This window comes from Vombatus ursinus, unplaced genomic scaffold (assembly GCF_900497805.2).
Source record: "Vombatus ursinus unplaced genomic scaffold, bare-nosed wombat genome assembly UNPS02014778.1, whole genome shotgun sequence".
In the NCBI taxonomy this organism is placed as follows: domain Eukaryota; kingdom Metazoa; phylum Chordata; class Mammalia; order Diprotodontia; family Vombatidae; genus Vombatus; species Vombatus ursinus.
Genome location: NW_020954556.1, coordinates 46,784,939 through 46,800,070, shown reverse-complemented (window position 1 = coordinate 46,800,070; position 15,132 = coordinate 46,784,939). Strand labels below are relative to the sequence as shown.

Sequence of the window (15,132 nt, the reverse complement as noted above, 5' to 3'; positions counted from 1 at the left end):
CCCCCCCATCCTTCTGTCCTTCCCTCTCTGTCCCCGTCCCTTGTGCTATCTCTGTTGCTCTTTGTCACTTCATCTGTCTCCTCTTACTCTTAATCTCAGTCTCTGATTCCTTTGTCCCTTGTTCTGTGATTCCCTCTTCTGTGTGTCACCTAGTCTCTGTCACTCTCTTTCTCTCTCTACTTCTTTCCTCATTTTGACCATTGTCTCTCACTTCTGATGTGACCCTTTTTCTAGTCTAGGGTTGTTTCTAGGCCAACCTCTCGCTCTCCATTCTTGCTTGGCTCTGTCTATGGAATAGTATTCCACTTTGGGGAACATAGAGACAGATACCTGAGACGGATTTATTTTTAGCTCTTTGTGAAACAGCCTGTATTTCTCTTGCCAGTTCAGCTAATGATAAACATTTGGTGATGCATTTTTTAATATCCTTAATTATTCAGCACATCTCATATAGCATTTTCTGTTTTTTCCCAAAGGGCTCACCAGACCCCTGCTTCTCAGGGGCTGTTGTTTCCCAGGGGTATTTCCTGAGCCTCAGAACTCTTCAGTTTGGTCCAGACTGACCTTCCCTTCCCCTAGAGGACCTACTGTCCCAAACTAGGCTCTGGATGTCATTTGGCTTCCCTGGGAAATGGCCAGTGCCGCTTCTGGGGAAACCAGAAAGCAGAGTGAGGTCTGTAACCAGCTCAGGTATGAATAGCAATATTTGCTAGAGCAGAATCAATCATCAGGTCAGATTCAGGCAAACAGGGTGCAGGTCCAGCCAAGGGTCAAGGACCAGGCAAAGCCAGACAGCCAGGGGGTCTTTAAGCCTCCTGGTCTTCCTGTCTCCTTATTGGGCATCCCAGAATTCTGGGGCAGCGTACACCTGTAGTTACAACCAATGCTTCCAGCCACTTCAGGGGGCCAGGCATCGAGACCAGGAAAGTGGAGAGTTCGTGTTGAGCCTTGCTGTCCTTTTTCTCCCTTTGGGACGTCTATCCCATAGCCCCTACTAGGCTTTCTCCTCCCTTTCTTGTCCAAGTTTTTCTCCAGATATTTCATTCACGCTACAGATATAAAATGAAAGTGACTGATAACAGCTTAGACTGTGAACCCTGCCAGTGGGATTTGCATTTTAACTGAGATCAAAATCTAAAGCCAAAGAAGATGAAATTTTGATGGATAGTATCTCAGGTATTAACCAGACTGTGTTTCTCTTGAGCAGTCAAACTGTAAAAAATAATATACCGTGTAGCTCACTGTAGATAAGGCTGGGCTTGATCTGTAACACATTCTGAATCCCAGGTAAGCTTCTTTCTTTTTTTTAATTACTAAAACTCAATTTTCATTACCTCCCGCCATTAAAAAAAGGAAAGTCCAGACCCTTGTAACAAATACATATAGTCAAGCAAAACACTTTGTCTTGTTGGTCATGTGCAAACACCCTCTGCTTCATTCTCCTTCATGAGCCCATCATCTGTGTCGGGAGGCTGGTGGCAGCCTTCGTGCCAAGTGCTTTGGAGTCATGATTGGCGAGTGCATCGATCAGAGGTCTTAAGTCCTTCCAGAGTTACTGTTTTTACAGTATGGTTATTGATTAAGTTGTCTTCCTCGTTCTGCTCACTCTGCTTTGCATCAGTGCGTAGAGGGCTTCCAGTTTGCTCTGAAACAGTTTCTTTCGTCATTTCTTGTGGCACGGTAGCATTCCATTTTATTCCTCTGCTATCCTTTGCTCAGCTATTTGCCAGTTGATGACCATTTCCTCCAACTTAGTTTCTAGTCTTTTGCCATTACAAAAAGAGGTGCTATCAGTATTTTGTGCACATGGGTACTTTTCCTCTTTCTTTGGTCTCTTTGAGGAATGAGCTTTCCGGTGGTCTTGCTGGGTCACTTGGTGCAGATTTCTCTCTAGAATGGCTGGGCCAATTTAAAACTCCATCCACAAGCATTATGCCAAGCAAGCTTCTCCAGAGCAGAATTCTTGACAAAAAAAAGTAATCCCCAGCTCTGCTGCCGGCTGCTTGTGTGCCCAGGGCCCGTCCCCCAACCTTGGGTCTCGTGTCCATCCTCGGGAACACTGACAGGCACCCAGACAGCTTAGTCAGTGGAGTACTGGACTCTCAGAATCAGGAAGACTTGAGTTCAGATCCTGTCCCAGCCCCTTCCAGCTATATGATAATGGGCACATCATTTAATGTCTCTTAGCCTCCATTTCCACAGTTATAAAATAGAAATAATAAAAGCACCAGCCTATGGGGCCTGTGTGAGGATCCAAGTGCTTTGCAAACCTTACAGTGATAAAACAAATTTTAGCTCAAGAGCTGGGGTTGGACTAAAAGATCTGTATGGTCCTCCTTTTTCTAACACTATGATTAAAGCATTATTTTGACATTGTCAAGTAGGTAAATCTGTTGCCCCTTCCTACTCCAAAATCATTTAAATCATGCTAAAGACAAGAAGAAATGAGTCATTTTCCACCACCACCACCATCGTCATCATCATCATCATAGTAATTCACTTGTTTCCATAGCACTTTAAGGCTTGCAGAATGCTTTACACAGATTATCCTGTTTTGATCCCCCTCGATAATTACGTGAGGCTGGTGCTATTATTATCCCAGTTTTATAGATAAGGAAACTGAGGCAGAGATTAAATGACTTGCCCAGGGTCATACAAGCTAATTAGTTTCTGAGGGCAAGATTTAGACCTAGGACTTCCTGCCCCCAAATGCCAGATTCTCTCTATTACGCCACCCAATTGCCTATATATAGCATCTGTAATTGAGGATGGCTCTTTTCTGGTTGTTCTTTTTTCTTATAGTAATGACAGAGGAATTAGGGCTTTTTCACTGGTACTACAGGTAGCATAAAATACTGATTTAGTTCATCAGATATTATTCAGTGTCTACTGTGCTCAGTAGAAGTAGGAAAAGATAGAAAACTGGGGCAGCTAGGTGGCGCAGTGGATAGAGTACCGACCCTGAAGTCAGGAGGCCCTGAGTTCAATTCCGGCCTCAGACCAAACACTTGTCACTTAAACTAGCTGTGTGACCCTGGGCAAGTCACTTAACCTGAATTGCCAAAAAAAAAAACCAAAAAAAAAACAAAAGAAAAGATAGAAAATTTAGAACACCTTCAGGGAGCTTGCAGTCTAGTGGGTTATGATACAAACAAAAATAACTTTAAAACATGATAAGTGCAAAAAAGGGGTATTAACAAGTGAAGTTCAAGCAAGAAATGGTCTTCATTGAGTAATGCAATCCCAAAGTTTCGTAGAAGAAGTGGTATTTAATTGGGAATAGGTAGAAACTGAATAGGGGGAGGGGGATGCTAGATTTTGGAAATAATTTGGCCAAAAGATGTGAAAAAGGGAGAGAATAAATCGATCAGTTTGGCTAGAAGGTCAAGTGTGCAAAACAGAGTTATAGAAGACAAGGCTGGAAAAGTTGAGTGGCGCCATTTTTGTGAAGGGCCTTGAAGGTCAGTGTAAGGAGATTTTATTTTATTTGTTGAACAGGTGTTCAGAAACAGCCTGACGGTGGTGTGAAGGATGACTTGGAGTGGAGAAGGGCAGAAGTGGGAAATCTATTACAAGGAGGCCTTGTAATAATATGGACAGGTGGCGCTGCACTGGGGTAGGTGGTAAACGTGGAAATAGAGGGAACAACTGCGAAAAACATTGTGGAGATGGAGACTACGGGACTTGGGAATACAGTGGATGGGAGAAGTCAATAAGAAGTCAGGTGCAAAGATGATACCAAGGTTTGGAGAGTAGGGGACTTGATAAATAATGGAGAGTCTCATAGAAATTGTGCAGTCAGGAGCTTTTAAGGAGAAGACAGAGTTTGGTTGTGGACGTGTGATGTTTGAGTGCCATGGGGAGATGTGTCCTCCCAGGTCCTCGGGTGCAGCCTTTTGACCAAGTCCGAGTTTTACAAAACAAATCCTTTTATGAAGGGGGTTTGTTCTGTGAAGTTTGGATTCAGTCAAAGGGCCGCACTTGAGGACCTAGAGGGTCACGTGTGGCCCCGAGGCCGAAGGTTCCCCACTCATGCCCAGAGTGAAGATTTGGGCTACCAGTTTGATGAATTGTTGGTATAGTTTGACTGGAATATATAGTTCATCACAGGGAGCAGTATGGAATATATAGTCTAGACAGGAAGATAAAACATACGTACATTAATATATGCATTATAAGAATAATACCAAAAGGCAGTCTTCCTTAACATTCTTGAAGTCACACTATTTAGGCAAACTGCCTGTTCCCTGAGGCCAGCTCTGATAGGAAGCACTGGACTGCCACCAACTGTGTGATCCTTGTCAAGTCACTTAACCATTCTAGACTTCAGCTTTATCATCTGTAAAATGGGAACTTTGGACAGGAATGCAATGCTTTGCAGACTCTAAGAGATGCTATATAGATATGTTATAAAATTCTCTGATTCTAATGGGATAAAATAATATGTACTGAGTGAGTGATACAGAGTGGGGGAGATGTTGGCTTGGAAGTTAAAGAAGAGAGAAAGCGGTGTGAGCTGAATTAGTCAGGGATAGTTTCATGGTGGAGATGAGTTGAAAGGAGGACATTCCAGGCAAAATGAGCAGAGATGCAACGCTGTGGAGAAGGAGCATTTGGGGGACAGCAAGAAGGCCTGTTTTGCTGGAGCATGTTTCTGAAGATACACTGCCGGTTAATTTAATAAGCTACCACATCTGTCAATATAGAATTTGGTCTCTTGTTCCCTTCAAAGAGGTTTACGTCAGCAGCTGCCGACTCATTTTTCATTTTATTGTTTGTGGAAATGTACTTTCCAGTTCCACTGGGGATGTAGAACTTGTGTGATGGAGGACCACGAGCTGTGCCAGGAGTATTTAGCTAACACTCTGTACGCTGCCGACACAGTCTAGTAAGCCATAGCAGCGACTGCCCCACCTTCCAAAAAAACTTAAAAGACAATTTCCTCACATCAGTCCCTTAAAATAATAAAGGAATGTCCTGTAGGGCTCCCTCTTGAAGCAATCAATCAATATTTACTGTTGTTATGGTTCATTCATTTCAGTTGAGTCCTACTCTTCATGACCCCATTTGGGATTTTCTTGGCAAAGATACTGGAGTGGCTTGCCATTTCCTTCTCCAGCTCATTTTTTAGATGAGGAAACTGAGGCAAACAGGGTTAAGGGATTTGCCCAGGGCTGCACAGCTAGCAAGTGTCTGAGGCCAGATATGAACTCAGTCTTCCTGACTCCAGTCCTGACACTCTATCTACTAAGCCACCTAGCTGCCCCAACATTCGCTTGGCCCTTACTATATTGCAGGCACTGCATTCAGTTCTGGGTATGCAAAGAAATATAAAGAACAGGTCCTGTCCTTAAGGAGCCTACGTTCTGTTGGGGAAGAAAACATGTAACTAAGTCATATAAGCTTATATACCAAGTAAAATGGAAGACAATCTTAGGAAAGCTCTAGCGGTTGGGTGGGGGATTAGGAATGACCTCCTACCAAAAGTAGCATTTAAGCAGAATCTTGAAGGAGGCCAAGGATTATTAGAAGGAGAGGTGAGGAAGGAGAGAATTCTGGGGACAAGAGATAGCTAATGAAAAGGCCTAGAGACTAGATCACAGGCACTAATTGCTTGTGACTAACTTTTCACTTTTGTTGTTGTTGTTGTTGAGTTGTTTCAGTCATGTCCAAGAAAACCCCAAATCTTGGTAAAGATACTGGAATTTTTTTCTATTTCTTTCTCCAGCTCATTTTACAGATGAGGAACTGAGGCAAACAGGGTGAAGTGACTTGCTCAGGGTCACACAGCCAGTAAGCGTCTGAAACTGGATTTGAACTCACAAAGATGAGTCTTCCTGACTCCAGGCCTAACACTCTATGCACTGTCCCTCAGGGAGGCCCACCAGTCAGTAAATATTTATTAAGCACCTACTATCTGCCAATCACTACGTTAAGCACTGGGGATACCAAAAGAGGCAAAAGACAGTCCTTGCCCTCAAGGAGCCTGCAATCTAATGGAGGAAACAGCATGAGAATATATATAAAACAAGCTATACACATGATAAATAGGAAATAATTAACCAAGGAAAGAAATTGACATTAAGAGGTATTGGGGAAAGCTTCTAGTAAAAGAAGGGATTTCAATTGGGATTAAAGGAAGTGTCTGAGGCCAGATTTGAACTCAGATCCTCCTGACTCCAGGGATAGCCCTCTATCCACTAAGCCACTAGCTACCTTAACTTCTCACAGGAAAGACAGAATCAGTCAGATGTGTAGGTGAAAGAAAAATGTTTTTCCCAGTGTCTTCTTATCTCTCCCTTCCCCCTACCTCCTACCCTGTTTCCTGTTTTCAAGTATATGAGTTAGTGTTTTGAAAATGTGTGCTTGTCGGGAATTTCAGGAATGAGTGGGTTTGATTACTGCCTTGCAGATAAGTACCAGCCCATGTTCAACATTTACATTCTTTAGTACTATTTCTAGGCAAATTCTAGTTGATTTTGAAGATTTTATGTGTTTTGATTCTAGCTGCATTTAATATATGGCATAAAAATATTTTGTAATTCAGGATGTTGTTTGTTTTCTTCTTAAATGTAATCATAGATGAAGCATTAGCTAGAATGAAAGACTAAAAGATAGGACCAGAGATAAGACAGTGTCCAAATGATTTTGTCATCGCTTATAAACAAAAGGATATTCCTGCTTCATCTACCCATGTAACATGTTGTGTCCCACTCTCAGTAGAATGTAAACTCCTTGAGAGCAAGGACTTTTCTGGGTTATTTTTGTCTTTATATTCCCAGTGCCTCACTTATGGTAGGCACTCAATAGATGTATAATGAATTGAATTTTAAGTAGGGTATATTCTGATTGAACCAGCCATACTCTCAACCAGTTGTGTCTATCCCCTTCCGTCTTGACCAGTTTGCAAGATGACTGGCCAGGGCCAGAGTGGCAGTCTCTAACCAGGAAGCTGACTTTTCCTTTGTGAGAAGTTAAATAGGAGGGATTGAACCCAGGACTCTGACCTCATTAAGACCCTTTTCTAACTCAAGGGAATTATTGGGACTAGGTGACAGGAAGGTTGCCTGGGTTTGTTGCCATGTATACATTTAAATGTGTGGGCTGCCCAATGGATATGAGGCTTATGTGAAGTAGTTTGTGGGATTAACAGGGACAGATGAATGTTAACACTTGGGGTTCCCTCCCTGGGAGCCTGGTTGGGAATTCCTGCAGCCAGAACAGAACACCTCGGGCAGAGTGTCTAGATAACACTTGTTCTGAAGATGTGGGTTTTTTAGTGGACTGCAAGCTCTGTGATGGGCAGCAGTGTGATATGACAGCCATAAAAGCAGATGCTGTCTTGGGGGCAGGAAGTCCAGAAGGAGTCATATCCCACCTGGCCTTGGTCAGACCACTTGTGGAGTATTGTGTGTAGTTAGTTGTGGGCATCACCATTTAGAGGGAGCCTTGATCAGCTGGAGAGAGCATACAGGGCAAGATAATCACGATGGTCAAGGACTGAAAATTCGTGCCACGTGGACATCTCTGGAAGGAGCCGGGAACTTTAGCCTGGAGAAGATAAGACTACAGAAAGGAATGTTATAGCTGTTTTCAAGTATGCGAAGGGCTGTTTTGTGCAAGAGGGATCAGGCTTGTTTTTCTTGGCCCCAGAGGGCAGACCTAGGAATAGTGGGTGGAAATTGCAGAGGCTCATATTTAAGCTTGAGGTAAGGAAAAGCTTGCTAATTGAGCCATCCCAGAGCAAAAGGGCAGCTTCTGGAGATAGAGTAGGCACTTCCTCACTTTGGTGATCTTCAATTGAAGGCTAGCTTGATGGTAGGTACTAGGCGGCATCCTTGTCAACTGCAAGTAGGCTTAGGAAGTGTCTGAGTCTCCTGCCAACTCTGAAAATTCTGAGTTCAATGACTCAATAAAGGTCAGAAATAAAGATTTAGCCATCATTTCCCGTAACCCACCCTGTGTCCTATTACCAGACTGTTGTGCAGTCATTTTTAGTCTTCCTGACCCCATTTGGGGTTTTCGTGGCAAAGGTACTAGAGTGGTTTGCCATTTCCTTCTCTAGCTCATTTTACAAATGAGGAAACTGGAACAAATGGGGTTAATGACTTGCCCAGGGTCACACAACTAGTAAGTGTGTCTGAGGTGAAATTTGAACTCACAAAGATGAGTCTTCCTGACTCCAGGCTCAATGTTTTATCTATCTGATTCCCCAGTCACCAGACTAATCTTCCTAGATCGTTGTGTTCATTAGGTTTTCTCTTCATTAGCCTACAATATCTGCCCATTGCCTAGACCTGATTCCTCTCCAAGTTGAAGGACCCTCCCAGCTATCCAACTACATTTACTCCTTCCCAGAATGCACCTTCCACCTCAGTATGCCTGGTTTTTTACTCTCCTGTTCATGTCATGCTCATTTCCTCATCTTTGCCTCTTTGATCATGCCACCGTCCCTCCTTGGAACACTCTTCTCCCAATTCTACACATCCTCCAAGGCCCATGTTGAGTCCCATCTCTTCCATGAAGGCATCTTTTGTAGCCTAAATAAGTCTCTTTTTATGTTTTTGCAGCTTTCATCCGTTGTTCTCTAGCTCTAGAATGAAATTACTCAGGACAGGGAGGGGAACTGGAGCCCAAATGAGTGTCGCTCCTCATATCCACCAGATGTCCCACAGATCAGAGGCACAAGACACGGGAGAGATGGTGAAAACACTCGCCAACCCGAGTTTGCTTCTGGTGGCATTCAAAATTATCTGAAGAAGGAAAATACATTTGGAGGTCAAATGTGAGGTGAAATGAAAGATGTTGGCCTGAAGGAGTCATTGATCTCCTGCACAACAGGACCCAAAGCTTTAAAAGCAGGTAGCGTCAAAGGATGTAAATATAGGACTGGTTATGGTTTAAGACAGCACCCTAAGTCCCTGTCTGGATGCCAATATGAAGCCCAATCTACCAAGTTCATTAGGAGGAGAAAGAAGAGTAGAGACGGGGGATTGCTCCTCATGTGGGACAGTTACCAAATTACAATTTCAGAGACCCAGGTTAAGAACTCCATGTACTAAATGATGTCTTGATGTACCTCCTACCTCTAAAATATTTTGATAACTGCATTTCAGTATAATCGGTTTCATTTGTAATTTGTTATGTTTTAATTTATGCATTTAATAACATTCTTCTGAGCAGGGGCCAACAGGCTTGAAAGAGAATCATGTTTAGGGTCCATGACACAAGAACAGTGAAGAACTAGAAACACAGCTGAACAGACTGAGGCTGGGAAAGGTTAAGTGACTTGCCCAGGGTCACAACCATTGAAGTGTCTGAGAAAGGATTCGAATTCATGTCTCCCTGGCTTTGAGTCCAGTGCGCTCCACACTGTATGGCCCACCTGCTTTGAAATTATACCATGAGGGTCAGTTCAAGAAACATGGGGTGTCTGACCTGGAGAATGGAAGATGGAGGGGGCATTGTGACTGCCTTCAGGGATTGGAAGAGTTCACCTGGAGGAGAGATTGAAATACTTCTGCTTAGCCGCAGAAGGCCGAAGAACGAGCACTCAGTGAAACTTGTAGCGAGGCAGATTTTGGTTTAATGCTAGAAAAACCTCTCTAACCGTTAGTGCTATGTAAAACCCATGGGCTGCCTTGGGAGATAGCTTGTCCGCCCTGACTGGAGGTCTTCAAGCAAAGTCTGGGTGGCCATTTGTTGGGTAGACAGGGTTCTTACTCAGGGACTGGGTGAGCAGGAGATAGTGTGTAAGAGAAGAAATGACTCAGCTCCCCATCTTTCTTGAGCAGGGCTGGAAGAGCAGGCCCACCACTTCCTCCATTTGGCTTTAGGAATGTAGCTTTCTCATCTCACTCCTCTATCAGCTATTTACCAAGCACCTACTGCCATGTACAGCACTGTGCTATACCTGGGCGGGGGGGGGGGGGGGAGGGATGAGGACATAAATGTGATCTCTTTCCTCAAGGAACTTCATTAAGCAAAACTTGGAGCTGTCATTCATTGTTCCTGATAACCTCACCTACATTCCCTTTATGGCCCAGAATGCCTGTGCATGTGTCCTGGGGAGTTGTGCCCTCTCTGGGGAAGCTAGTGAGGTCTGAGTGCCAGAAGGAAGAGGCAGGAGAGAGAAGGTCACAGAATGAGTGGCTTTGTTTTTCCCCCTGCAGATCTCTGATGCCATAGAACATCTGCAAGAAGCTCTGGAAATACGCAGAGATGATGTCCACTCCCTACACCTACTGGCGCTCCTCTTCTCAGCCCAGAAGCACTACCAGCATGCCCTGGACGTCATCAACATAGCAGTCACCGAGCACCCAGAAAACTTCAAGTGAGTGGGAATCCTGGCAAAACCACTGGCTCTGTATGGTTTTCTTCCCAGACACAGATTTCCAACACCACCTCTCATTCAGCTGCATGGAGAGCCCTGTGCTGGGTTCTCTAAGGGAGGAGAAGGGCAGAGAGAACACTGCCTCCTAGGTTCTAGGGGCTTTGGGTCTAGCTAGGGAGACAGGGCCAATGCACCAGTGTGCCAGACTTTGAGAGCACTTTCATAGCAATGTGTTATATAAAGAGATCCACACCCAAAGGATCTGGTTAGTGGTTGAAGAGTAGAGAAGTCAGTCAGGGAAATAGATCAGGTACACTTCATACAGAGGTAAACAAGCCTGGAAGCCAACATAGACTTTAGCTACTGGGGTAAGGACTCACTATTTGACAAAAAGCAATTGGGAAAACTTTGAAGCAATCTGGCAGAAATTAGGTTCAGACCAGCATCTCACGCCATATACCAAGATAAGCTCCAAATGGGTATGTGACTTAGCTATAAAGGGTCACGTCATGAACACATTAGAGGAATAAAGGGGTACCAGAAAGCTTAGGAAGCATTGAAAGAACCCATGTTGACGGCTGTCGGGAGTTGTGTCAAGTTCACAGGATCTGTACCTTCACCTAATGTTGTAGACAATGTGATTTATCCAAAGTCAGTAGTAATAATGTAACAGCACAGATATCACAGCACCATTGAAGCAGTGACAGAAAGCCACTCTGGAAACGGGGGCCCCTTGGGACATGGCACTCCTGCCTTCACCATGAGCCTGCCCCTGTCTTGTGCCAACTTGATAGCATTCCTCCTATGCAATTCTGTTCTAATCCCAAGCTGTTCTGGAGGGTGGGAGGAAACTATCTTTCCTACTATTCCTTCTGAGGGGCAGCTGATGGGGCAGTGGATAGAGCACTAGGCCTGAAGTCAGGAAGACCCGAGTTGAAATCTAGCCTCAGATACCTTCTAGCTTTGTGACCCTGAACACATTACTCTGTCTCGGTTTTCTTAACTGTAAAATGGGGATAATAACCACACCTACCCCTCACAGGGTTCTTATGAGGATCAAATGAGATAATATTTGTAAAGCATTCATCACAGAGCCTGGCACATAGTAGGTGCTGCATAAATGCTTATTTCCTTCTCTTCCTACTGATTAGTTCTGTTTTGGATATAACAATGAGCCTTCCTTTATCTTCAACTCTCTTTCCCAGGGTCAATCTTTTTTAATATTCTTTATTCCAACCATAAAAGGCAGCAGAGAACAAGTTATGTATGCCATTGGGGCTATTAGGGATAATTGCTTTGGGAGCCCCGGTGGGGAGGAGAGAATTTGGGAGGAGGAGAAAGGTTGTATAGTGGAGGTGGGGTGTTAGATATAATTTCATGACTCTTACACCCATGAGAGGAGATGTATAATTTGGGGTGTATTTCTCAGACCCTGATATACCATAAATTGAAGCCTAAAATAGATAAATTTGGAGTACCCTTGAAAAAGTAAAACTAAGACTGTTGTCTCACATAACTTATAGAATTGATTGTCCTGGAGAATTGCTGTGATACAGTGGAAAGTGTCCTGGACTTGCTCTTTTATGACTATCATCTATAAAATGCGAGGAATAATCATCTGGTCGAACAACAAGCATTTTTTAAGCAACCTACTGAGTGCTGGGTGCCATGCTGGACCCTGGGGGGACAAGTACAGAGAAAGAAACCATCTCTGCTCTTGTGAGCAACTGACATTCTTGGGGGGCAGGGTAGTCATCCTTGCACTGCATACCTCATAAGATGTCTGGAAGGAGAGCCCTTTGTCGAGTGCTAGAGAAATAGGGATTCTCATCCTGAGAGGTGGAAGTGTAAAGAAGCATAGATTAGATATGTTCCTAAAAGGCACAGCTGTAGCAAGGGATCAAGGAACATTGGAAATGTTTGGGAGTACTCTTTAACCTATCAGATTCGGGTCACTTTGGCTTTCTTCAGACTTCAGTGGCTTTTTGTTAGCAGGTTTCAGGGACAAAGGACTGCCTCCGATGCTATTTCATATGCTCTTCTTTATCTGTAGCACCATCAAAAGATACTTTTCTAATTCCAAAGGAAGCTGTGGCATAGACAGGACAGGCATATTGATAATGATTAGAAATACTATGAGCAATGAAGACAGATCACTGGTAACTTTGGGTTTTTCAAACTGATTGCTTCTTGTCCAGAATTTTCTAGGAATTTTCCTTTTTTAATGATGCTTCGGTTATGGCAATGTTTCCTAGACATTAATTATGTCATTTAGCATGAATTAGCCTAGTGGTAATACTCACGAGTGACCTCAGGAGGGCCATTTCGCTTTGTCACAGTCTGTGGCACACATTTTCCCCTAATTCCAATCACAGACTGGTTCCAGAATTTAAAACTAGTTGACACCCCTCCAACTCCAGCTGCGGGCAGAGCCCCAAAGCCTGACCACAGACTGCCTTTCCATACTTGAGCACTTCCTGCATTTCCACCTCTCGCTCTCTGCAGTCTAGTTTTTAACCTCATCCTCCGACCAAAATGCTCCTCAAAGGTACTTGTCATCTTTCAGCTGCCAAAATGAATGGCCTGCGTCAGTCCCCATCCTCCTTGACCTCTCTGCAGCCTCTGATGCTATCGGTCGCCCTCTTCTCCTTCACACTTCTCCTGGTTCCCGTCCTGCCTCTCTGAACCGCTTCTCCTCAGTCTCCTTTGCTGCATCTTCATCCGGGTTGTGCCCAGTAACTGTTGGTGTTCCCCAGACTCAGTCCTGGGCCTGTTCTGCTCTACTCTTCTTCTTCTATACTATTTTATTTAGCGGTCTTGGCAGCTGTCTCTTGACATCCAGACTCACTCCAGCTACCCGTTGTACCTCTTAGATGTGCCAAAGACATCTTGAGCTCAACATGTCCAAAACTAAACTCGTTATCTTTTCCTAAAACCCTCCCCTCTTCCTAATTTCTGTATCCCTTTTGAGGGTGTGACCCAGGCTTCATAACCTTGGTGCATCCTGGACTTATCACCATATCCATTCTGTCACCATGTCCTGTTACTTCTTCCTTCTTTACGTTATTGTATGTGCTTCCTTCTCTTTTCTGACACTGCCACCATGTTGGTAGAAATTTTCATCACCTTGTGCCCAGACTATAGCAGTAACCTTCTGGCTGGTCTCCCTGCCTGAAGTCTGTCCTCCACTCAGCTGCCAAAGTGATCTTCCATGTCAAATCCGTGCCCTTTTCAGTAAACTTCCATGACTCTCTATTACCTCCAGGCCCTGATAGAAATTCTCTGTCTGGCCTTTAAATTCCTTCATAACTTGGCCCTTTCTTACCTTTACAGTTTGCTTACATTTTATTCCCCTTCATGTACTCCACAGTCCAGGGATGGTGGCCTTCTTGCCCTCCCTGCTGTTGCTTAAACAAGACCAGGGATGGGGAGCCTGTGGCTTTGAGGCCACATGTGGCCTTCTAGGTCCTTGGGTGCAGCCTTTTGGCTGAGTCCAAGTTTTATAGAACAAATCGTTTTATCAAGGGGGTTCGTTCTGTGAAATTTGGGTTCGGTCAGAGGGCCGCACTTGAGGACCTAGAGGGTCACGTATGGCCTCGAGGCCGCAGGTTCCCCACCCCTGAACAGGACCCTCCATCTCCAGCTCTGCCTTTTTACCCTCTGGCACCCATTTCTGGAGTGCCCTTCCTCTGCCTTCTGGCTTCCTTCAAGTCTCAGCTAAAAACCCCACCTTCTGCATGAAGCCTTTCCCCCTTAATACTATTGCCTTCCCTCTGAAATTACCTTGCACGGTCATCCACTGCATCCCGGGCCATGGACAGTCATCCTGACTTTTGTCTTGCCACTGGAGTTGGGTGAAGCCAGAAGATGACTTTGTGCAGCTCCGCTTCACTTACATCCAGTTCACACCTGAGTCAGGACGTCACCCTCGTGGTATCATTGGTCCCCTTCGGAAACGAAGGACAAACAACAAGAAAAACCACTCCCACTACGTACACAAGCGCACATGTTGTTCGTGTGTAGTTGTTTTCATGTCGTTTCCCCCATTAGACCCTGAGCTTCTGGAGACTAGAGACTGTTGCCGTTTCTTTGTATCCCACCTTGTAAGAGGGTGTGTAGTAAGAGCTCGTTGCCTAATCGGACCTGGAATCTAGGATCCATGACCTCACCCACAGACTGATTGTCCTTCATTCTGAATCTCACCCTGACCACACTGACCCCTGACACCGGCCCACCTCGGCACAGACGTATGTTGGGCACAAAGAAAGGAGCAGGGAAGGGTATAGGTGACCTGCCCCTGTTACTGGAGAGAAGGCCCTCCTGACAGCAGGTCATCGCTTTCTGTGCAAAGATGGCACATGACTGTAATTTAGCAAACAGGCAGCTTAGCCAGTACTAAGGCATGGATGAAATAGTCTGTGTGTACAAGGGATTAGCCAGCAGGCTACATTAATCCCAAATACAGTGCTGTGAATCTGCCGGTGATGTAACCTGGTGAAATTATAATGAAAATACATGGGGGAGGGGGGCGCAAATGTCCTCTCTTAATAATAAAATTCCTCTTTGCTAAACCTGCTTCCTTACTGCTGCAGGGCCAGGTGGTGTTCTGCTTTCTAAGTCACTGCAGCCCTGCCTGGCTCAGTGGGGTCTTGACCTACTATTGAGCTGCCAGGTTTTCCCACTCTGTGGGAAAAGGCTTCAGGCTTCAGTTGAAATGAAGGAACAAGGAGAAGAAAGCCTTCCCTCCAGCCAGCTGGGGCGGGGGGGTCCCTATGTAATCCTCCTTGCCAGTTCTCTCC

General features: G+C 44.7%; 1 protein-coding gene across 1 annotated transcript in view; it reads left to right on the top strand.

The window, feature by feature from the left end:
- TTC7A (tetratricopeptide repeat domain 7A) overlaps nucleotides 1-15,132 on the top strand; it is a 202,809-nt gene that overhangs the window by 124,551 nt on the left and 63,126 nt on the right. The window contains exon 15 of the mRNA XM_027865179.1: nucleotides 10,173-10,333. Within this exon, the coding sequence (XP_027720980.1) occupies nucleotides 10,173-10,333 (161 nt within the window). The remainder of the gene's footprint in view (nucleotides 1-10,172; nucleotides 10,334-15,132) is intronic.